Here is a 24,498-nt window from a genome sequence, read left to right on the forward strand (position 1 = left end):
CAACCTAGACAGCATATTAAAAAGCAGAGATGTTACTTTGCCAACAAAGGTCCATCTAGTCAAGGCTATGGTTTTTCCAGTAGTCATGTATGGATGTGAGAGTTGGACTTTAAAGAAAGCTTAGCAACAAAGAATTGATGCTTTTGAACTGTGGTGTTGGAGAAGACTTTTGAGAGTCCCTTGAACTGCCAGGAGATTCAACCAGTCCATCCTAAAGGAGATCAGTGATGGATGGTCATTGGAAGGACTGATGCTGAAGCTGAAACTCCAATACTTTGGCCACCTGAAGTGAAGAACTGACTCCTTGGAAAAGACCCTGATGCTGGGAAAGATTGAAAGCGGGAAGAGAAGGGGACGACAGAGGATGAGATGGTTAGATGGCATCACCAACTCAATGGACATGAGTTTGAGTAAACTCTCGTTAGTTGGTGATGGACAGGGAAGCCTGGCGTCCACGGGGTTGCAAAGAGTCAGACACAACTGAGCAACTGAACTGAACTGAACTGACTGAAGCAGTTCATCATGATAGGTTTTGACCTTTTAGAAATAGGAAGGTCTGTACACCATAACAAATGTCAAGCCCTGATTCATTATGAAAGGTTTGATAATTGAAACATGGCAATATTAAGTTCTCTTCTGTTCTTGTGTAAGACTACCAAATTAATTGCAATTTTATAACAAATTAGTCATTTCAAAGAGCTTCATTAATGCTATTAAAGCCTGCAATGCCTTTCACAATATTAATTCTTGAGAAAACTTGAATTTTACATTTGACATAAAAGTAATTCATTATCTGAATTAACCACTAAGTAGGTGAGACTATTCCTATGGGGGCAGGGTAATGCTCGAGTCCTCTCTCAACTTCTGTATGCTGTTATAATTTCCTTATTCCTTTTAGCTTTCTAATTTCTGAAAACTAAAAATAGATATTAAGACATATCTCAAAAATAATAATGTCCTGTGGAAAAAGAAAAAAATAAACTCAAATAAATAAAAATATACCCAAATATCCTGATTTTAAATAGAAAAGAAATGAGAAGTAATAACCTCAAAGTTTCTATGAGGTTCTGATCAAACCCAACATAATCACTCTGTACCATAAATTTATTTTAAAATGTAAGACACATTTTGTTTGTTTAATTTTCTTATTTGTATGATTGCACTCATGTATATTTCAGTATGTTTAGTCTTTGACTGTATACACTGATTTTTCCTACCTTGTTGCTTTTATGTGTTCATATATATTTGAATACTCTGAAGTATTTTATTTACAGGGTTAACAGCATTGACTCGATCAAAACTATGAAACTCTTCACTTTTTAAAGCCTACTTAATTAACACTTGTTTTTCATTTTGACTTAAGAATTTATATACACTTCCAAAATTTTATAGCTGAATGATCACACTTCATTTAGTTTTGATAATTATAGTGGTGCTTCTACATTATTTGTTTTTTGCCTTTTGACTTTACGTTGTTAAATAAATGGTAGTTAGCTTTGGTGCTAAATTAGATTCTCCCACCTGAGTTTAAGATAATTATTTTCATTTGAAAATTTAGCTCCTTTTCATACATTCTTATTCAATGATTATTTAGAAATCATTTCTTAAATAAAGTTTCATTTGAAAAAGCAAAATGTGTGCTTCTGTCTTGAAAAAAATTAATATAAATATGTATCTCTTGTGGCAGATAATTTGGATTATTTTTAAAATTTTTCTTAGGGTTATATATGTGGAGTGAAATAAGGGTCTCTGCTATTGTTACACTCTTATTATTATTATTATTACCACGGAAAATTTGAGGAAAAAAATTAGGAGAGACCTTTTTTAAAAGTTAAAAGTAAATTTCAATTTCCATTTTCTCAATTGCAACTATTAGTTATTTATATTTCCCCTTTATTTGGTTGTTTTTGGCAAACTGAAAGTTCTTAAAATGTATCCACACTTGAAAGCAGAATTAGTTGAATCCAAGAAAATTTATTTATATTTAACATATGAATGAAATTATATGTTGGTTAGCAGTAAGAGAAATAAAAGGAAAAAATTCTATGTGGTTGTGTTAGTCACTCAAGTTGTGTCCAACTTTTATAACCCCATAGGCAGTAGCCTGCCAGGCTCCTCTGTCCATGGCATTCTCCAGGCAAGAATACTGGAGTGAGTTGCCATTCCCTTCTCCAGGGGGTCTTACCAACCCAGGAAATGAACCCAGGTCTTCTGCAGTGTAGAAGGATTCTTTACCATCTGAGCTGTCAGGGAAGCCTATTCCATGTGGTTACTTTGACAGTATTAACTACAAATTAGATCCACTGGGTCATTTGGTTACATGCTTTGATTGTAATTGTGTACCTCCAAACACAGGATTTATAAACTACAGCATATATAGAGTCATAATATAACTGTATTCAGAAGTCGATTTATGAGTATATTGAACATTTGAAACTCAAACACAAAGGTTGTTTTTCCTGACAAGCAATGTTTCTTTGTCTGAATTATTCCTCATGAGTGCTATTCTTAAGAAATGAAAAGTTGACTCTTATGTACTCAGACAAACAAAAATATTCCTGACCTAACAACCTCAGCATTTGCTTCAGCTTTGTTGAAGACAAATTCTTGTTGGTAACTAACAGAACTATATTTGTGTGATCCATTAGATTCCAAGAGGGGTTCCTGGTACTGCCATATAATTTTAGGGAGTTATCCATACCGCCCTTTATCTAGAAGTCAAATATTCCTTAAATAGTCAACAAATTAAAAAAAAAAAATTAAAAAAAAGACAGAAAGACCTTTTAGAAAGAAAAGGGAGACCCATAAGATGTTGCTGTTAGGAATTTAGTGAGCATGTTGAATTGATTTTATGACTCAGTTCCTCTCTTTCTCACTCTTATTTCCACTTCCTTTTCATTGGTAATGAAACAAATAAATAAATTTGTGGATGCTGGAGGGTTATAATATGAAGCTTTAGATTTCCACGGGCACAAGGGAGAGAGCAGGAAACGCCTCCACACTGGAGACTTTACAACTTCTGGGCAGAAAAGTTATAAAATGTTGTTAGAAAAGAATGCTAGGGACTCTGAACAAAGCTACATTTATAAAGCATGTTAAATAAAAGTATTGTTGTCTTTGCAGTGTTTAAAACCTGTATCTATAATAAGAAAATATGAAACTATAGGTTCAGTTCAGTTGGTTAGTTATGTCTGAATCTGCGACCCCATGGACTGCAGCATTCCAGACTTCCCTGTCCATCACCAACTCCCAGAGCGTCCTCAAACTCATGTCCATCAAGTTGGTTATGCCATCCAACTATCTCATCCTCTGTCGTCCCTTTCTCCTCCTGCCTTCAATCTTTCCCAGCATCAGGGTCTTTTCTAGTAAGTCAGTTTGTTGCATGATGTGGCCAAAGCATCAGAGCTTCAGCTTCAGCATCGGTCCTTCCAACGAATATTCAGGACTGATTTTCTTTGGGATGGACTGGTTTGATCTTCTTGCAGTCCAAGGGACTCTCAAGAGTCTTCTCTAGCACCACAGTGCAAAAGCATCCATTCTAGGGCGCTAAGCTTTCTTTATAGTCCAAGTCTCACACCCATATATGACTACTGGAAAAACCATAGTTTTAGTAGATAGACCTTTGTCAGCAATGTAATTAGTATCTGTGCTTTTTAATATGCTGCCTAGGTTGGTCATAGCTTTTCTTCCAAGGAGCAAGCATCTTTTAATTTCATGGCTACAGTCACCATCTGCAGTGATTTGGGAGACCAAGAAAACAAAGGCTGCCACTGTTTCCATTGTTTCCTCGTCTATTGGCCATGAAGTGATGGGACCAGATGCCATAATCTTAGTTTTTGAATGCTGTGTTTTAAGCCAGCTTTTTCACTCTCCTCTTTCACTTTCATAAAGAGTCTGTGTAGTTCCTCTTCACTTTCTGCCATAAGGATGATGTCATCTGAATATCTGAAGTTATTGATATTTCTCCCAACTATCTTGATATAATAATGCAATTTGAGTACCAAAACCAGATACTGGGGAAAGAGAGGGAAGAAGGTGAAGACAGACAGACTGACTTTCTAGAACCTGACTGACCTGTCTATTAATAGAACTTAAAATTTAAGATTTTAATAGAAGATTATAAAAAGAGATTAGTTACTGCTGAAAATTTAATTGTTAATGTTAAAGTTCCAGTGGAAGATAAGCTATAATATAGAGGGAATATAGATAAATTTCAGAAGAAAAACATGTAAAAGAATTGCAATGCAATTTGGAGCCTGAATATGTACATAATAGGCACTTAAGATGGAAACAAAAAAATAAAATATACAGGGAATAATTAAATAAACCAAAACTCAAGAACATTTCCTTGGATTGAAGAATACCTTGAATCCAAAGATTAAAAAATCTCATTATTTTATTTGAAAAATTAGATTTTGAAATATAGTAATTTTTTCTAATTTACTTTGTTAACATAAACATAATCTAAAACCTTGTAGGGATAATTTGATAAAAAAGTTATACATCAGCTTTTAGTTACAAATTTTAGAAAACATTATAAATAGGTAATCAAGTTAAATCCTACAATTTAACACAAGAAACATATATCATACAACTTAATGTAGTAGTAATAAACTTTCCATCATGTACCATCTAAATATCATCTCTTAGGTGACATGAACATATTGAATACCATTTTGGGGGAACATTGGTGCTGTGGCAAGATCACCAGATTAGAAGTTTAGTGACATAGTTTTTACTCTTATGATAGGTCATAAGTAAGGCAGTTTTGGCAAAATACAAGTAACTTTCAGAAATATTTCTCAACTTTTTCTATTTGTTATCATTTGCGGAAGGAGCCCCCAGACTCAACTTCATAAAACTAAGTACTGTGGAATGAGATTTGTCAGTTAGAGTTGGTCTTTGTAGGTCAGCAAACCATTATCATATCCAAGGTTTTATCAACTCTAAGAACTAATTTTCTCACCGTTGGGAGTAATAGCTACCACACTGAAAATGCATACCTTAAAAAAGAATGGCAATATGCATTGTTGACCAATCCTCAGTTTAATTACTGTACACCTTTTGGGAAATAATCTGACAATACACCTACATTTGAGCATCCAAATTCAATGTATTAAATGTATGAAACCTTTCTTACTGAAATACAGGTAGCAAAGAGAAATGTGAGATAATACGTAAAAGTTTTTTCTTTTTTTTTCAGGATCACTTTTAGTGGCAAAAATCTTTGTTTATATAGGAATGTTAATTGTTAATATAGGAATGGTAAGGCAAGTTGTGATAGTGTAACTGGATGAAATATTACCCAGTTCTCAAAAGCAAGAATTTATATCTATTGATGTAAAGACATGTCTATAATGCTTTGATAAGATAAAGAAAATTAGAGGACAATGAGAAGCTACACCTTCAGAAATTGGGAATGAGGTAGGGACCTTTGGGAAGGTATCAGTTTTGTTTTGTATATTTTTGCCTTGTTAAATCAGTTTCTAAAAGCATTTAGCTCCATTTCAGCATTTTTAAAGTATCAAAAATTAAATAAGTTAGAAGGTGTGGATAAGTAGAATGTACAAAGAAGCAAGTATATTTTGTATTAATCATGTTATTAGAAAACCAGGTGTTTGGTGCCCTTGAGAAAGTTCAAAACAACCACCAACCCACAAATTCTCAATTTTAAATTGTCTGCCATAAAAAAGCATTGTTTTTAAAATAAGAGCAAAAACTTTATAACATGAGTTTGAGTGTTACTTAGTGTCTACTGAGCTTGAAATGTTAAAATTATCCATGTGGAATCTTATCTCTCTTACTGTGGCATTTGTAAAATCAATTAATGATATATGCGGTTTTTCTTGGGAAACATGTAATGACGATTTAGGGAGTGTAATCGCTCATTTTCTTCATAGATATAAATGCATGCTCAGAATTGTTTATTATTTACACATTTTCATTTTAATTGTAAATATATTTTGCAGATTTATGATGGAAAAGATAAAACAACTCATCTCCTAGGTGCTTTTACTGGTGCGTCTATGCGAGGACTGACACTTAGTAGTACTTCAAACCAGCTCTGGCTAGAATTTAATTCTGATTCTGAAGGGACGGATGAAGGCTTTCAACTTGTCTATACCAGTAAGTATTTTGGGAGGAAAAAATGGCCAAACACTGATGCTAAATATTTATTAGTAATTGCAATCAATACACCACATGAAATAATATTCAACATTTGATTGGCAATTTGAAGTTTACAACTCCCTTCCATGTATATAATTTTATTTGACCCTAACAACTTCAAAAATTACAGGTATTCTAGCTATTGCTATTTTATGGTTGAAACAATAGGTTCAGAAAGTTTAAGTAATATGTGACTTTGAACTTATTTATTTATGTACTTTAAAATAACAGTATTCTTCCCATGGACTATTTAAGAAGTACAGTTAAACTTTTTAATAAATGGGAACCCAGTGCTTGAGCTCCTACCTGTCACTGCAAAACATACACAATACATCTGTATTAGTTATAGTTAGTCAACCCTTAATGATAACCGAATGGTTTCAGATGATTTTACACTGAAGAATAGCTAAGATTTTAGTTTGTTTTGCTTTTTTGTTAAATTGTCTTGTTAAAAATAAATTTATATAGAACTATTGTGTTATACTCAAATCAACTTTCTGACACTTAAACAGGTAGAAGCTCATAGACTGAGAATCTTTGAAAACCATAAGTGGGTTACATCAATTGTTATATGAACAAAATGAATTTATTTTACCAGTATCATAATAAGGAGTAGACTAATTACATCAATGAGAATTAAATTGTATTCTTTACTGTCAGAAATATTTGAAAAAATCAAATGAGTTATATAAATTTTCTCAAGAAGTCAGGTGAATGAAAAGTCTTACAGAAATTGGAAAGTTGAAAAGGTTACAGCAGTAAAGATATTCACATGGGATTCTAAAGGTAATTGGAATCAAATTATTGTTTGTGAAAATACAGTCAAGAGACATAATACTGAGATATGATTCTTTCTCCTTGTTTATTTCAAGTTTTTTTTTCTACCTGTGCTAAAATTGTTACATCATTAACACAAGTTAAATTAACAAAATGATGTTTAATACATAGTTTTGAACCCTGAGAACTGTTGTATATACCGTGATTTCCTGTGAAGTGCTCCCGAAGACAAATGAAAATCCAACCAAATTGTGTTTACAGATATTACTGTGTAATGGACTAAAAGTAACAGTGCTGTGGATTATTGCTCAAATATGATTGCTGCAATGTGCTCAGAAGGGCAAATGTTTCTTAATCTGCTTTCGTCTTTCCCTTTTTTTTTTTTTTTCTGACAGGGCTGGTGACATTTTTCGTTATGGCTCAGTGTTTACATGATGGTCTTTCTTTGTTCTGCATCATTTTATATTTCTCTTTGTCTAAAATGTCAATGGGGTTAATAAAGGAAACCTAAATTTCTTTTTCTGGTATTTAAATTCTATGTAACATGAGATTATTGATGCAAAGATACTGGGCTTTGTAGCCATACCTGAATTTGAAGTTGTATAGGATGCTCAGGAGTCTGGATAATAAGTAAAATCATTGACGTCTTTGTCATTGCTGTGAACTACTGCTTGTGCTTGTCAAAGAAAAAGAAAGAAAGAAATGCTTAAGAAGAAAAGACTTGAAGTCATTTTTTTTTTCTTAATGAGTCTGGCTGTTCATTAATGTGAATCATTATGAAGATAGAAAGCTGTAGCATTGGGAAAAGAGTATAAAAGCAATTATATTTTTTTTAAAAGGGCAGACATACATCTATAAATATTTTTCAGTCTCAGAACTGAAACTAAAATGTTTCAGTCTCAAATCTGGAATTAAATGTTTATGGTCTACTTCAAAGGTGTCTCTGAATATCACCAGGTCAGTAAATGCTTCTAAGATTTTCTGATCCAATGGATATGCGCTGAGCTCCTTTGTTGAGAAAGGCCCTGGAAGTAGTGGCATGTCAGCTATTAACTGTATTTGTTCTTAAGTGTCACTTCTGAGTTTTACAATGGCAGGCTTTCTATCAGCACATCTCTGCAATGATTTTAATAGTTAACCTTACATTTCCTATCTTTGAAGGAAGTTACTTCTCATTCTCCAAGTATACTTTGGTTTCCAGCCTTAGAATCCTGTACCCAGGCTTCTTTTTTCTTTCAGTATTCCCCATCCATCTGTGGCATCAACTGAACTATTCAACTTCAAGGCCATTTCAAACATCTCCCTACTAGGCCTACCCTGACTCCTTCAGCCACAGTTAGTCTACTTTTTAACACTTCTTTTGCAGTAGTCTATATCCACAGCTATATAGCTCTTATCACATGGTATTGAGGTTATGTTTTTTGTTTGTTTTGGTTTTCTTGCAAGCATATTATGCATAATTCTTCATGAGACCATTTCACTTCATAATTCCTTTAGTCAGTTTTAGATCAATTACAACTTTTCATATATATTGGTACATTAACATGTATTCTGAATACTGATTTTATAAAATATTTTTTGTGATATAGAAGATTCTACTAGGCCACATGTTTTATATTCCTTAAATTCTTAGATGCAGTAATTAATTTCTGAACACAAGAGAATTTGCTAAAGTGTGCAGACATGGGGGAAAAATGGAAAAGAACACATTTTGTGTCTGTATCCCTGTATCCAGTTATTTCTAATCCCACCTCTGCCATTCTGTGGTATGTTCCCCTTAAAATTATTCCACATTTGTTTCTGGAATATCTGAGAGAACACTATGAGATGCAGAGGAGTTCTAGTATTCATTTTCAGAGGATTTAGAGGCAGGAGAGAGGAAATTTGGCTAGGGCAGATCAGGTTAGGATTCATGAATGAGGTAGTATTAAAGATTGTGTTGGTGGCTCACAGAAAGAAATGGTGGACTGTATTCCAGGCAAAGAACAGGATAAAGAAAGGCACAGAGATTAGAAAGGGCATGCTAAATAAGCACATTCAAGGCAAATAGAGTAAATAACTTAACTCAGATTAATCCCACTTGCCTAGCTTCTCATGATTCTAGGTTTAGCATAAACAGGCCTTTTGTGATCATCCTTATCTAATGAAGTCACTCAGCTGTGTCTGACTCTTTGTGACCCCATAGACTGTAGCCCACCAAGCTCCTTTGTCCATGGAATTCTCCAGGCAAGAATACTGGAGCGAATTGCCATTTCCTTCTCCAGGGGATCTTCCCAACCAAGGGATCAAACCAGGGTCTCCTGCATTGCAGGCAGATGCTTTACCCTCTGAGCCATCTGCTCTATGTAATGATAGTCACAGATAGAATTACATTTGGCTGAAATTAAAATGAAGAAATATTTTAGAACAAGCCTTTAAGATGTGTTTTATTTCAACTGTCTTATTGGTCCATTCATTATTTAATCACTAGGAATAGCAAATGGACTAGTAGAAACAGTTGAGATACTGCTTTTAGCTTGAAGGTAAACCTAGGGCCTTCCCAGAGAGCTCAGTGGTAAAGAGTGTGCCTGTCAAGCAAGAGATGGAGGTTTGATCCCTGGGTTGGGAAAATCTCCTAGAAAAGGAAAAGGCAATCCACTGAAGTGTTCTTGCCTGGGAAATCCTATGGAGGAACCTAGTGGGCTATAGTCCATGGAGCCACAAAGAGTTGGACACAACTTAGCAAATAAACAGCAGCAGTAATAGTAAACTTAACCATGGCTTAAACAGCCAGGATTTATGTTAATTATATATGACCTGTGAAGAGAAAAAAGGTAAGCAGGTCCTAATTCAGTTGTTAAACCTAGGTTACAAGGGGCTTCTTTTTGTTATGGCATTCCTAGTATGTTCACTTCTTGTTCTCATGATTGTTGTGACATAGTCACAAGATGGCTACTTTAACACTGGACATATTCAAGGCAAAAAGAAGGAGGTAGTATTTACCATATAGGTTCCTTTCATCAGGAATACAAAAATCTTGTGTCAGACATTCTGTTATCCCTCTTTGTCCGAAATAGGGCTATATGGATAAATTTCCCAGCAAGGGAAGCTGGAAAAATGAAGTATTTGTCAGACTAAATTATTGGATTATTATTTGACTATCATGATACACTGCCTGATACGCTTCAGTTATTGCTGGAGGCAAAATCAAGATTTTGTTCATGAGGGAGAAGAAAAGATATACCGAGAAGACAGTGTACAGTGTCTCCTATGATGCACAGCTATAACAGATATTCCAAAAAAATAAGTTAAAAGATATTGTATTAATAGATGCCTCTATGATTAGTGGTGTCATGAAAGTACAGAGAACCTTGAGTGCCTAGAAAGGAAAAGCATTTGGTTCACCCATTATTAATAGTTTTAGTTCTACTCTACTAAGAAGACCATGCGCTTCTCTGTCTTTCCTTCACCAAAAAATATAAAATACCTGGTATGAAAATGCTACACCACATTTGAGGGAAGAAAATGTCCCATTCCTTTACTTTTATGAAGCAAATTAAATCTCTTCAGTCTTCATCCTTGAGAGTTGTCAAGAAAAATCTTATTTAGTTTTTTGTACAGATATCCTTCTTCTCCAAAATTAGTTTCTTAGTCAACTCTAGTTTGATTTAGAGAAATGAAGTGTGGACGGCCACATGGGTTGGATATAAAACATCTGTGACAAACTTGGTCAGACCTTGACTAACCTTAGGGCATCCGATTACACTTCCATCCCTCCAGCCTCTCAGAATTAACTCCCTCCTTGGGTTAGACCACTCTTCCATTCTTTTCAAAAGTGACTAATAATTATGCTTGCCCTTGAGAAATCTGAAACTTATTCCAACCTAAGTTCTAGATGAGACATATTTTCAGGTGCTTTATACAACACAAATTAATTAAATCTGTAGTTGTGTTTTCCTGGACAGTGTAGGGGAGTACAGTGAGAGAAAATTACCATTGCCTTCTTCTAAAGTGAGAAGAGCATATCAGAGATTAGGATCTCAATACAATATCCTCCATAATACATCACTCTGCTCTGGATAATTCAATAATAGAAGTTAATAGAACTTAATATGTTACTCTAGCCAGATCCCCTCAGCCCCTCAATACACAGTCAAGAATGCATTCCTTAATCTGATATCTTTTACTGTATTTCTCTCTGAAGGCTGAGTTGTAGACATGTCACTCATGTCACTCCTTTTTTGGTCCATAAATCTTGTCTTCTCTTTTATTCCTCTATTGGAATTAACTTATCAACATAGAAGTTATTCATTGAATCATAGGCTTAAATTTTTTCTTTCTCCGTTGGAATTGTTTATGCTCTGAGGATGAAGAGAACAGTAAAGACAAAGTTCCTGCTCACGTGAAGCCAGTGTTTTAGTGAGACAAGACAGAAAACAAAATTGTGAACAAAAGATAAAAGAACTGCTTGTAGAAATAATTGGTAATAGGGTGATAGGATACATACTATGGAAGATGAGTCTACTATATCCAGTTTATTCAAGGACTGTGTCTCAGGAGGTATCACCTGATTTGATATCTGAATTATAATAAGAGATCTGAGAATAGCAGATTGTAGGCAGATAGATGAGCAAATACAAGGCCTGAAGAGAAGACTTCAGCTTGAGTTGTTTGACTGAAGGTAGATAAGAAGGAGAATTGTACAAAATGAGAGGTAAAGTTTGAAGCTAGACAGGGGCGAGGTGGACTATAGTAAGGGACTTAGATTTTATTTAAAAGGCACACAGAGATATTTAACATTATTTAAACATTAAATATCAGTTAAAAATAATAGTTAACATTTATTTACTACTGATTAGATATAGATATAACTCTATGAGGGAAGTACTATTATCCCCAGTGAGAAGAGGAGGAAAAGCAAAGCACAGAAAAGTTGTTAATTGCCCAAGGTGACATACCTCATAAGTGCACATATGGAAATTTAGTTGAGGAGCTCTCCCTATAGAATTCCTAAACTTAATCACTATACTATATTATCTCCATGGAAGTTTTAAATGTTTTATATTTAAAATTCCATTTATTTACATTTTCTGTTGTTGAACTACATGTAAAAATATAATATTTTTTTAAATGTTAATGTGGGGAGGAGCCAAGATGGCAGAGGAGTAGGACGGGGAGACCAATTTCTCTCCTACAAATTCATCAAAAAAATAACTGAACGCAGAGCAAACTTCACAAAACAACTTCTGATCGCTAGCTGAGGTCACCAGGTGCCCAGAAAAGCAGCCCATTGTCTTCGAAAGGAGGTAGGACAAAATATAAAAGATAAAAAGTGAGACAAAAGAGCTAAGGACGGAGATCCGTCCCGGGAAGTCTTAGGCGGCATTGCTTTGGGGTAGGGTCCGGGCCTGAGTGCCCTGAGGACAATCGGAGGGAACTTCTGTGAGTTGCCAACTTGAACTGTGGGAGACCAAAAGAGAGAGAGTAAATTAACCGGCCCGAACACACTGCCGGCCGTTCGCAGAACAGAGACCGAGAAAATCCAGAGAAGAGCTCACAGGCTGCGGACCGGCCCAGCCCCGCCGGAGGCAGGAGGCAGGGGGGAGGGGAAGGTCGCGGCGAGACACAGGGCGCAGGCACCCGACCGGCGCGGGCGGGGACTGGGGCTGGGGACGCAGAGGGCAGAAGGCGCAGGCACCCGACTGGCGCCAGCGGAAACTGAGACTGGGTCCGCGGAAGGGAGGGGGCGCGCCACACCTGGAGAGAGTGCGCCCACCGAGCCCCTGGCTGCCTGGACTGCTCTGACGGGGAAGGCACAGAGAGCAGACACAGCTTTTCGTTCCGCGCTTTTGTGGAACACCCGAGGGCTGGAACCTCGCGCAGCGCGGGGCGCGCTCCACATAGAGCAGCCGGGAGCCTGAGCAGCGCAGATGGAGAGAGCAGCGTCAGCCCCTCCCGGCAGCCCCAGCCCGTCCCCCTGGCGCAAGCCCGTCCCCACAGCGCCAGCCCCTCCCCGCAGAGCGACGGAACTAGCTACCTGAATAAGAGTCCACCTCTGCCCGCCTGTGTCAGGGCGGAAATGAGACTCTGAAAAGACTGGCAAACAGAAGCCAAATAAACAAAGGGAACCGCTTCAGAAGGGACTGGTGCAACAGATTAAAATCCCTCTAGAAAATACCGACTACACCGGAAGGGGCCTGTAGATATCGAGACGCGTAAGCTGGAACGAGGAGCTATCTGAAACTGAGCCGAACCCACACTGACACAACAACTCCAGAGAAACTCCTAGATATAATTTTACTTTGTTCTCTCTTTTTTTTTTTTTTCTTTTTTATTTTTTCTCTTTTATTTTCCTTTAAAATGCCCTATTACTCCCCCATTACTCCTTAACTTTCATTTCCATAGATTTTTACGATTTTTTTAATTAGGGGCAAAAAAAAAAATTTTTTTTTTCTTTCTTTTTTTCTTCTTTTTCTTTCTTTTTTTTTTCTTTTTTCTTCTTTATTTTTTGTTCCTTTTTCTCTTCTATTTTCTATTTTTCTTTTTCTCTTACTTCTTTTAAAGTCCTCTAGTACTCCTCTACTACTCCTTAATTTTCATTTTCAATACACTATAACCTTACCAAAAAAAAAAAAAAAAGAGAAGCACTATTTTTAAACCAAAGATTATTCTCTCCCAATCTTGACTCTCTGTTTTCTACCTCAGAACACCTCTATTTCCTCCTTTCCCCTTCTCTTCCCAATCCAATTTTGTGAATCTTTGTAGGTGACTGGGCTACGGAGAACACTCTGGGAACAGACAGCTGCGTAGATCTGTCTCTCGCCTCTTGAGTCCCCCTTTTTCTCCTCCTGCTCATCTCTATCTCCCTCCTCCCTCTCCTCTTCTTCATGTAACTCTGTGAACCTCTCTGGGTGTCCCTAATGGGGGAGAATCTTTTCGCCATTAACCTAGAAGTTTTCTTATCAGGGATGTATAGTTGGAGAAGTCCTGAGACTATAGGAAGAATAAAACTGAAATCCAGAGGCAGGAGACTTAAGCCCAAAACCTGAGAACACCAGAAAACTCCTGACTACATGGAACTTTAAGTAATAAGTGACCATCCAAAAGCCTTCATACCTACACTGAAACCAACCACCACCCAAGAGCCAATAAGTTTTAGAGCAAGACATACCACACAAATTCTCCAGCAACGCAGGAACATAGCCCTGAACATCAACACACAGGCTGCCCAAGGTCACACCTAACACATAAACCCATCTCAAAACTCATTACTGGGCACTCCATTGCTCTCCAAAGAGAAGAAATCAAGTTCCACGCACCAGAACACCGACGCAAGCTTCCCTAACCAGGAAACCTTGACAAGCCAATCGTCTAACCCCACCCACTGAGTAAATCCTCCACAATAAAAAGGAACCACAGACCTCCAGAATACAGAAAGCCCACTCCAGATACAGCAATCTAAACAAGATGAAAAGGCAAAGAAATACCCAACAGGTAAAGGAACATGAAAAATGCCCACAAAAGAGGAGGAGATAGGGAATCTACCTGAAAAAGAATTTAGAATGATGATAATAAAAATGATCCAAAATCTTGAAAACAAAATGGAGTTACAGAAAAATAGCCTGGACAGAAAGATTGAAAAGATACAAGAAATATTTAATAAAGACCTAGAAGAAATAAACAAGAGTCAATTAAAAATGAATAATGCAATGAATGAGATCAAAAACACTTTGGAGGGAACCAAGAGTAGAATAACGGAGGCAGAAGATAGGATAAGTGAGGTAGAAGATAAAATGGTGGAAATAAATGAAGCAGAGAGGAAAAAAAAAAATGGATCAAAAGAAATGAGGCCAACCTCAGGGACCTCTGGGACACTGTGAAACGCCCCAACATTCGAATCATAGGAGTTCCAGAAGAAGAAGACAAAAAGAAAGGCCATGAGAAAATACTTGAGGAGATAATAGTGGAAAACTTCCCTAAAATGGGGAAGGAAATAGCCACCCAAGTCCAAGAAACCCAGAGAGTCCCAAACAGGATAAACCCAAGGCAAAACACCCCAAGACACATATTAATCAAATTAACAAAGATCAAACACAAAGAACAAATATTAAAAGCAGCAAGGGAGAAACAACAAATAACACACAAAGGGATTCCCATAAGGATAACAGCTGATCTACCAATAGAAACCCTCCAGGCCAGAAGGGAATGGCAGGACGTACTGAAAGTAATGAAAGAGAATAACCTACAACCTAGATTACTGAATCCAGCAAGGATCTCATTCAGATATGAAGGAGAATTCAAAAGCTTTACAGATAAGCAAAAGCTGAGAGAATTCAGCACCACCAAACCAGCTCTTCAACAAATGCTAAAGGATCTTCTCTAGACAGGAATTGCAGAAAGGTTGTATAAACGTGAACCCAAAACAACAAAGTAAATGGCAACGGGAACACATCTATCAATAATTACCCTAAATGTAAATGGGTTGAATGCCCCAACCTAAAGACAAAGATTGGCTGAATGGATACAAAAACAAGACCCTATATATGCTGTCTACAAGAGACCCACCTCAAAGCAAGAGACACATACAGACTCAAAGTGAAGGGCTGGAAAAAAATATTTCACGCAAACGGAGACCAAAAGAAAGCAGGAGTCGCAATACTCATATCAGATAAAATAGACTTTCAAATAAAGGATGTGAAAAGAGACAAAGAAGGACACTACATAATGATCAAAGGATCAATCGAAGAAGAAGATATAACAATTATAAATATATATGCACCCAACATAGGAGCACCGCAATATGTACGGAAAAAACACTAACGAGTATGAACGAGGAAATTAATAGTAACACAGTAATAGTGGGAGACTTTAATACCCCACTCACAACTATGGATAGATCAACTAAACAGAAAATTAACAAGGAAACACAAACCTTAAATGACACAATGGACCAGCTAGACCTAATTGATATCTATAGGACATTTCACCCCAAAACAATCAACTTCACCTTTTTCTCAAGTGCACACGGAGCCTTCTCCAGAATGGATCACATCCTGGGCCATAAATCTGGTCTTGGAAAATTCAAAAAAATTGACATCATTCCAGTCATCTTTTCTGACCACAGTGCAGTAAGATTAGATCTCAATTACAGGAAAAAAATTGTTAAAAATTCAAACATATGGAGGCTAAATAACACGCTTCTGAATAACCAACAAATCATAGAAGAAATCAAAAAAGAAATCAAAATATGTATAGAAATGAATGAAAATGAAAACACAACAACCCAAAACCTATGGGACACTGTAAAAGCAGTGCTAATGGGAAGGCTCATAGCATTACACTCTTACATCAAGAAACAAGAAAAAAGCCAAATAAATAACCTAACTCTACACCTAAAGCAATTAGAGAAGGAAGAAATGAAGAACCCCAGGGTTAGCAGAAGGAAAGAAATCTTAAAAATCAGGGCAGAAATAAATGCAAAAGAAACTAAAGAGACCACAGCAAAAATTAACAAAGCTAAAAGCTGGTTTTTTGAAAAAATAAACAAAATTGACAAACCATTAGCAAGACTCATTAAGAAACAAAGAGAGAAGAACCAAATTAACAAAATTAGAAATGAAAATGGAGAGATCACAACAGACAACACTGAAATACAAAGGATCATAAGAGACTACTACCAGCAGCTCTATGCCAATAAAATGGACAACTTGGATGAAATGGACAAATTCTTAGAAAAGTATAACTTTCCAAAACTGAACCAGGAAGAAATAGAAGATCTTAACAGACCCATCACAAGCAAGGAAATCGAAACTGTAATCAAAAATCTTCCAGCAAACAAAAGCCCAGGACCAGATGGCTTCACAGCTGACTTCTACCAAAAATTTAGAGAAGAGCTAACACCTACCTTACCCAAACTCTTCCAGAAAATTGCAGATGAAGGTAAGCTTCCGAACTCATTCTATGAGGCCGCCATCACCCTAATTCCAAAACCAGACAAAGACGCCACAAAAAAAGAAAACTACAGGCCGATATCACTGATGAACATAGATGCAAAAATCCTTAACAAAATTCTAGCAAACAGAATCCAACAACATATTAAAAAAATCATACACCATGACCAAGTGGGCTTTATCCCAGGAATCCAAGGATTCTTTAATATCCACAAATCAATCAATGTAATACACCACATTAACAAATTGAAAGATAAAAACCATATGATTATCTCAATAGATGCAGAGAAAGCCTTTGACAAAATTCAACACCCATTCATGATTAAAACTCTCCAAAAAGCAGGAATAGAAGGAACATACCTCAACATAATAAAAGCTATATATGACAAACCCACAGCAAGCATCACCCTCAATGGTGAAAAATTGAAAGCATTTCCCCTGAAATCAGGAACAAGACAAGGGTGCCCACTCTCACCACTACTATTCAACATAGTGTTGGAAGTTTTGGCCACAGCAATCAGAGCAGAAAAAGAAGTAAAAGGAATCCAGATAGGAAAAGAAGAAGTGAAACTCTCACTGTTTGCAGATGACATGATCCTCTACATAGAAAACCCTAAAGACTCTACCAGAAAATTACTAGAGCTAATCAATGAATATAGTAAAGTTGCAGGATATAAAATTAACACACAGAAATCCCTTGCATTCCTATACACTAACAATGAAAAAACAGAAAGAGAAATTAAGGAAACAATACCATTCACCATTGCAACAAAAAGAATAAAATACTTAGGAGTATATCTACCTAAAGAAACAAAAGACCTATACATAGAAAACTATAAAACACTGATGAAAGAAATCAAAGAGGACACAAACAGATGGAGAAACATACCATGTTCATGGATTGGAAGAATCAATATTGTCAAAATGGCTATTCTACCCAAAGCAGTCTATAGATTCAATGCAATCCCTATCAAGCTACCAACGGTATTTTTCACAGAACTAGACCAAAGACTTTCACAATTTGTATGGAAATACAAAAAACCTCGAATAGCCAAAGTAATCTTGAGAAAGAAGAATGGAACTGGAGGAATCAACCTGCCTGACTTCAGACTCTACTACAAAGCCACAGTCATCAAGACAGTATGGTACTGGCACAAAGACAGAAATATAGATCAATGGAACAGAATAGAAAGCCCAGAGATAAATCCATGAACCTATGGACACCTTATCTTTGACAAAGGAGGCAAGGATATACAATGGAAAAAAGACAACCTCTTTAACAAGTGGTGCTGGGAAAACTGGTCAACCACTTGTAAAAGAATGAAACTAGAACACTTTCTAACACCATACACAAAAATAAACTCAAAATGGATTAAATATCTAAATGTAAGACCAGAAACTATAAAACTCCTAGAGGAGAACATAGGCAAAACACTCTCCGACATAAATCACAGCAAGATCCTCTATGACCCACCTCCCAGAATATTGGAAATAAAAGCAAAAATAAACAAATGGGACCTAATGAAACTTAAAAGCTTTTGCACTACAAAGGAAACTATAAGTAAGGTGAAAAGACAGCCCTCAGATTGGGAGAAAATAATAGCAAATGAAGAAACAGACAAAGGATTAATCTCAAAAATACACAAGCAACTCCTGAAGCTCAATTCCAGAAAAATAAATGACCCAATCAAAAAATGGACCAAAGAACTAAACAGACATTTCTCCAAAGAAGACATACAGATGGCTAACAAACACATGAAAAGATGCTCAACATCACTCATTATTAGAGAAATGCAAATCAAAACCACAATGAGGTACCATTACACGCCAGTCAGGATGGCTGCTATCCAAAAGTCTACAAGCAATAAATGCTAGAGAGGGTGTGCAGAAAAGGGAACCCTCTTACACGGTTGGTGGGAATGCAAACTAGTACAGCCGCTATGGAAAACAGTGTGGAGATTTCTTAAAAAACTGGAAATAGAACTGCCATATGACCCAGCAATCCCACTTCTGGGCATACACACTGAGGAAACCAGATCTGAAAGAGACACGTGCACCCCAATGTTCATTGCAGCACTGTTTATAATAGCCAGGTCATGGAAGCAACCTAGATGCCCATCAGCAGATGAATGGATAAGGAAGCTGTGGTACATATACACCACGGAATATTACTCAGCCATTAAAAAGAATTCATTTGAACCAGTCCTAATGAGATGGATGAAGCTGGAGCCCCTTATACAGAGTGAAGTAAGCCAGAAAGATAAAGAACATTACAGCATACTAACACATATATATGGAATTTAGAAAGATGGTAACGATAACCCTATATGCAAAACAGAAAAAGAGACACAGAAATACAGAACAGACTTTTGAACCCTGTGGGAGAATGTGAGGGTGGGATATTTCAAAAGAACAGCATGTATACTATCTATGGTGAAACAGATCACCAGCCCAGGTGGGATGCATGAGACAAGTGCTCGGGCCTGGTGCACTGGGAAGACCCAGAGGAATCGGGTGGAGAGGGAGGTGGGAGGGGGGATCGGGATTGGGAATACGTGTAAATCCATGGCTGATTCATATCAATGTATGACAAAACCCACTGAAATGTTGTGAAGTAATTAGCCTCCAACTAATTAAAAAAAAAAAAATGTTAATGCTGTTCCTCCTAAAGAAGTTTCTGTCATTTTATACTTGAGAATCTGAATACTTTGTTATTGGCCAAATTCACTATCAAAGAATGATTTAGGCCTGTTGTTCATGACATCTTTAAGCTCTATTTCTTCAAAATATTCTTCATTGAAGATTCTACTAGCTGTATTCATTTCTGGTTATCCCACTTTCATTCAATAGAAAGGAATTAGGTATTGTAAACAACCATCCATTGAAAAGCTAAAGTACACCTTTTTGATTGATTATAGCATTGTCTTCTCAAAAGCGGATCTGGTAAATGTTTATGATGCCCATCTATTAGACATTATCTCTGGGCTCAGATGCCTTCTTGTTATCACCTCTGCACAATTAATTTTCTAAAAATCCCATTTGAGAAATGTCCATTTTCCCAAGGATATTGTTTGGATATATTTGTATGTTCTTAGCTCTTAAGTTTTATTGCTTGAAATAATTTGGTAATCCACATGGAACATGTCCATTTCAAATTCTGTATTCAAATTAAAGATGAGCGGTAGCCAATTTGTGATGGCATGCTTGTATACTAGCTTTACAAATATAAAATAAATTACCCTACTTAAACTCTTTAGTTACCAATAAAGTTTTGGCAATGTTAATGATGAAAAATAATCAGATATCCTATTAATGCTAACTCTACTCTTAGTATATAATTTATTTAATGCAAATACAAGTAGAAAATAAATGAATTACAAGGAAGCAACAAAGTTAGTCTATGTGAATCTATATCCTATAAACTTAACAGGTACATTTGGCATTTCTGTTACCCTTTAAATATTGAAAATTAACGAGGTGATAAATGAAGTATTGACTAAGTCTGCTTTATATAGTACAAGGTATTCTAACTAAAATGCTAAAGAAATATTTCTTGATTACCTGTCATTTATATATACAATATTGGATATAATTTATTCATGTTAGAATAAAAAACTAGCCATTTTTATAACCTTCCCATCCCAAAAGTTTTGTAAAATTTGAACTTAAATATCTAATGACCTACTAACATACCCCTTTTTAAAGTTAACTTCTGGCAGATTGAAGACATATGTGAGTGTCAAAACTTTAAAATGCTTAGAAAAAAATGTGACCTACAGTAGCTACATCTTTAAGGTGAAGAAAGATTTCTCAAAGAAGATAGACAAGCAAAAATCTGTCAATACTGAGTAGCATTCCTGCCCTTCTAAGCACCTCTGTCAAGTGTAGAGTCTAAAAATCTGGCAACTGCATATCTCCTGCCTTTGCCACCTAAGATCGCTGCTTAGATTCCACCAACTAAAGGCAATCCTGTGAGAGCTGAAAGATAGGATGGATTAAGAAGCCATTATTTTTCACCAAAATATGTAGGCAGGAGCGTGGCGCTGGCAGCTGCTTGTATGTGGTGGCAACTTCCCTGAACTGCTGGATTCCTGAAGGCCAGCAGTGATCCTTGACCTTCATACTCTCTGCATTTCTTTGTATTTTTCCCTCTAATTTCTTGTGCTGAATTTTAGCAACTCAAAATATCAAATGGCTTCTGTTTTACTGAAGACCAGTAAATAAGCCCCAGTCCTTATTATTATTATGTTTTTACAAATATCTGTTTAGCTAAATATACCATAAACAAGATTTTTCAGTTCAGTTCAGTCGCTCAGTCATGTCCGACTCTGCGACCCCGTGGACTGCAGCACACCTGACTTCCCTGTCCATCACCAACTCCTGGAGCTTACTCAAGCTCATGTCCATTGAGTCAGTGATGCCATCCAACCATCTCATCTTCTGCTGTCCCCTTTTCCTTCCGCCTTCAATCATTCCCAGCATCAGGGTCTTTTCAAATGAGTCAGGTCTTCTCATCAGGTGGTCAAAGTATTGGAGTTTCAGCTTCAGCATCAGTCTGAATTCCTTTAGGATTGACTGGTTGGATCTCCTTGCTGTCCAAGGGACTCTCAATAATCTTCTCTAATACCGCAGTTCAAAAGCATCAATTCTTCAGCACTCAGCTTTCTTTATAAGTCCAACTCTCACATCCATACATGACTACCTGAAAAATCATAGCTTTAACTAGATGGACCTTTGCTAGCAAGATTTTTAAATGCTATATTATTAGAAGGAGATATTTACAATATAGTAGAAAAACCAGGTGGCTCAGATGGTGAAGAATCTGCCTGCAATGTGGGAGACCTGAGTTCGATCTCTGGGTTGGGAAGATCCCCTGGAGGAGGGCATGGTGACCCACTCCAGTATTCATGCCTGGAGAATCCGCACAGATAGAGAAGCCTGACAGCTACAGTCCATAGGGTTGCAAAAACTTGGAGGCGACTGAGCAAATAAGCACAACACAGCACAGAAAAACATATACTCCATAGAAAGAAATCCTACAAATCAATTTAAAAATAGCCTAGAAGAATATATGGGCAAAAAAATTTCACAGTAGAGGATATTCCAATACAATAATCAAAAGACAAAAAGTTCTTGATAGAAACTAGAAATGAAAATTAAAGTCAAAATACTTTTCAATTGCACACTCCTAAAATGTAAAAATAAAAAAGCAGTATGATAGTAAATGTTGATAATAATTGGAAGATCTTGAAATTCATGAACTTTGGGGTAAATTGGTATTGTCACACAGGAGATATTTGGTGATATCTAGTAAAATTCATTTTTAGACATGTCTGTTGCTGCTGCTAAGTCACTTCAGTCGTGTCCGACTCTGTGCGACCCCACAGACGGCAGTCTACCAGGCTCCCCCATCCCTGGGATTCTCCAGGCAAGAACACTGGAGTGGGTTGCCATTTCCTTCTCCAGTGCATGGAAGGGAAAAGTGAAAGTGAAGTCGCTCAGTTTTGTCCCACTCTTATCGCCCCCATGGACCGCAGCCTACCAGGCTCCTCTAACCATGGGATTTTTCAGGCAAAAGTACTGGAGTGGGGTGCCATTGCCTTCTCTTTAGACATGTCTAGGTTGTCCCAGTTATTCATAAACTAAATGGCTGATGGTAAACTTAACATTCAGGCAAAGTTGAATCCCACTATATCCCTGACTGATATACAAATGTGTGATGTGATCCCACTATCCCAGAATGATGTACAAACATATGAAGACACAAACTAGTATATTTAATAACATCACTTATTTTTCATGGGCTTCCCAGGTGTCACTAGTGGCATAGAATCCACCTGCCAATGCAGGAGACATAAGAGATGTTGGTTTGATTCCTGGGTCGGGAAGATCCCCTGGAGAGTGGACATGGCAACCGATTCCCGTGTTCTTGCCTGGAGAATTCCAGAGACAGAGGAGCCTGGCAGGCTCCATGGGGTAGTAAAGAGTCAGACATGACTTAGCATGCACACAATTATTACTACTATTTTACAAACCAGATAGAACATCAACCTATGTGAATACACAATTATTCATAAAAAAGTTGAAAAGAAATTATACTGAGGCAGAGATTAAAGTATTTTCTTTTATTAGGTCAAGACCGATTAACAGATTTTGATTTAATCTTGAGAAAATAATCTTTTTTAAAAATTTATTTATTTTAATTACTTTACAATATTGTAGTGGTTTTGCCATACATTGACATGAATCAGCCATGGGTGTACATGTGTTCCCCATCCTGAACCCCCCTCCCACTTCCCTCCCCATCCCATCCCTCAGGGTCATCCCGGTGCACCAGCCCTGAGCACCCTGTCTCATGCATCGGACCTGGACTGGCAATCTGTTTCACGTATGATAATATACATTTTTCAATGCTATTCTCTCAAATCGTCCCACCCTCGTCTTCTCCCACAGAGTCCAAAAGACTGTTCTTTACATCTGTGTCCCTTTTGCTGTCTCGTATATAGGGTTATCGTATATAGGTTGTCATCTTTCTAAGTTCCATATAAATGTGTTAGTGTACTGTATTGGTGTTTTTCTTTCTGGCTTACTTCATTCTGTATAATAGGCTCCAGTTTCATCCACCTCATTAGAACTGATTCAAATTGATCTTTGAATCCCTGCATGGTACATAACCCATAGAAACACTTGCATATGTGCAAATGAGGACATGCAAGTGTAGCGTTTTTATAACAATGAATAATATAATCAATATAACAATATATATACCCACCAGGTAGAGAATAAGTAAATCAATTTCAGGATATACATCAATGGAATATCATTGGTAGTTAAAATGAGTAAACTGTATGTGTAAGTGTGTGTGTAAATATAACAGTAAAAACACAATGCTGCACACAAATAGATAAAGCCTCAAAAGAATGTTGTTTTAATTATATAATTTATAAAATGTGTAAATTCTTATAAACCTTACTGTATATTGTTCATTGAAATATAGATGTTTTATTTTTTTTATTTTTATTTTTTTTTAATTTTTATTATTATTATTATTTTTTCCAGTGGGTTTTGTCATACATTGATATGAATCAGCCATGGATTTACATGTATTCCCAATCCCGATCCCCCCTCCCACCTCCCTCTCCACCCGATTCCTCTGGGTCTTCCCAGTGCACCAGGCCGGAGCACTTATCTCGTGCATCCCACCTGGGCTGGTGATCTGTTTCACCATAGATAGCATACATGCTGTTCTTTTGAAATATCCCACCCTCACATTCTCCCACAAAGTTCAAAAGTCTGTTCTGTATTTCTGTGTCTCTTTTTCTGTTCTGCATATAGGGTTATCGTTATCAACTTTCTAAATTCCATATACATGTGTCAGTATGCTATAATGTTCTTTATCTTTCTGGCTTACTTCACTCTGTATAATGGGCTCCAGCTTCGTCCATCTCATTAGGACTGGTTCAAATGAATTCTTTTTCATGGCTGAGTAATATTCCATGGTGTATATGTACCACAGCTTCCTTATCCATTCATCTGCTGATGGGCATCTAGGTTGCTTCCATGTCCTGGCTATTATAAACAGTGCTGCAATGAACATTGGGGTGCACGTGTCTCTTTCAGATCT

At 36.7% G+C, this 24,498-nt stretch overlaps 1 protein-coding gene across 3 annotated transcripts in view; it reads left to right on the top strand.

The window, feature by feature from the left end:
- Nucleotides 1-24,498, top strand: part of CSMD3 (CUB and Sushi multiple domains 3) — a 1,326,016-nt gene that overhangs the window by 964,901 nt on the left and 336,617 nt on the right. For all 3 annotated transcript variants that reach the window (XM_061122845.1, XM_061122846.1, XM_061122847.1), the window contains one exon: nt 5,970-6,126. In XM_061122845.1, the coding sequence (XP_060978828.1) occupies nt 5,970-6,126 (157 nt within the window). The remainder of the gene's footprint in view (nt 1-5,969; nt 6,127-24,498) is intronic.

The sequence above is a fragment of the Dama dama genome, chromosome 21 (genome assembly GCF_033118175.1).
Source record: "Dama dama isolate Ldn47 chromosome 21, ASM3311817v1, whole genome shotgun sequence".
In the NCBI taxonomy this organism is placed as follows: Eukaryota; Metazoa; Chordata; class Mammalia; order Artiodactyla; family Cervidae; genus Dama; species Dama dama.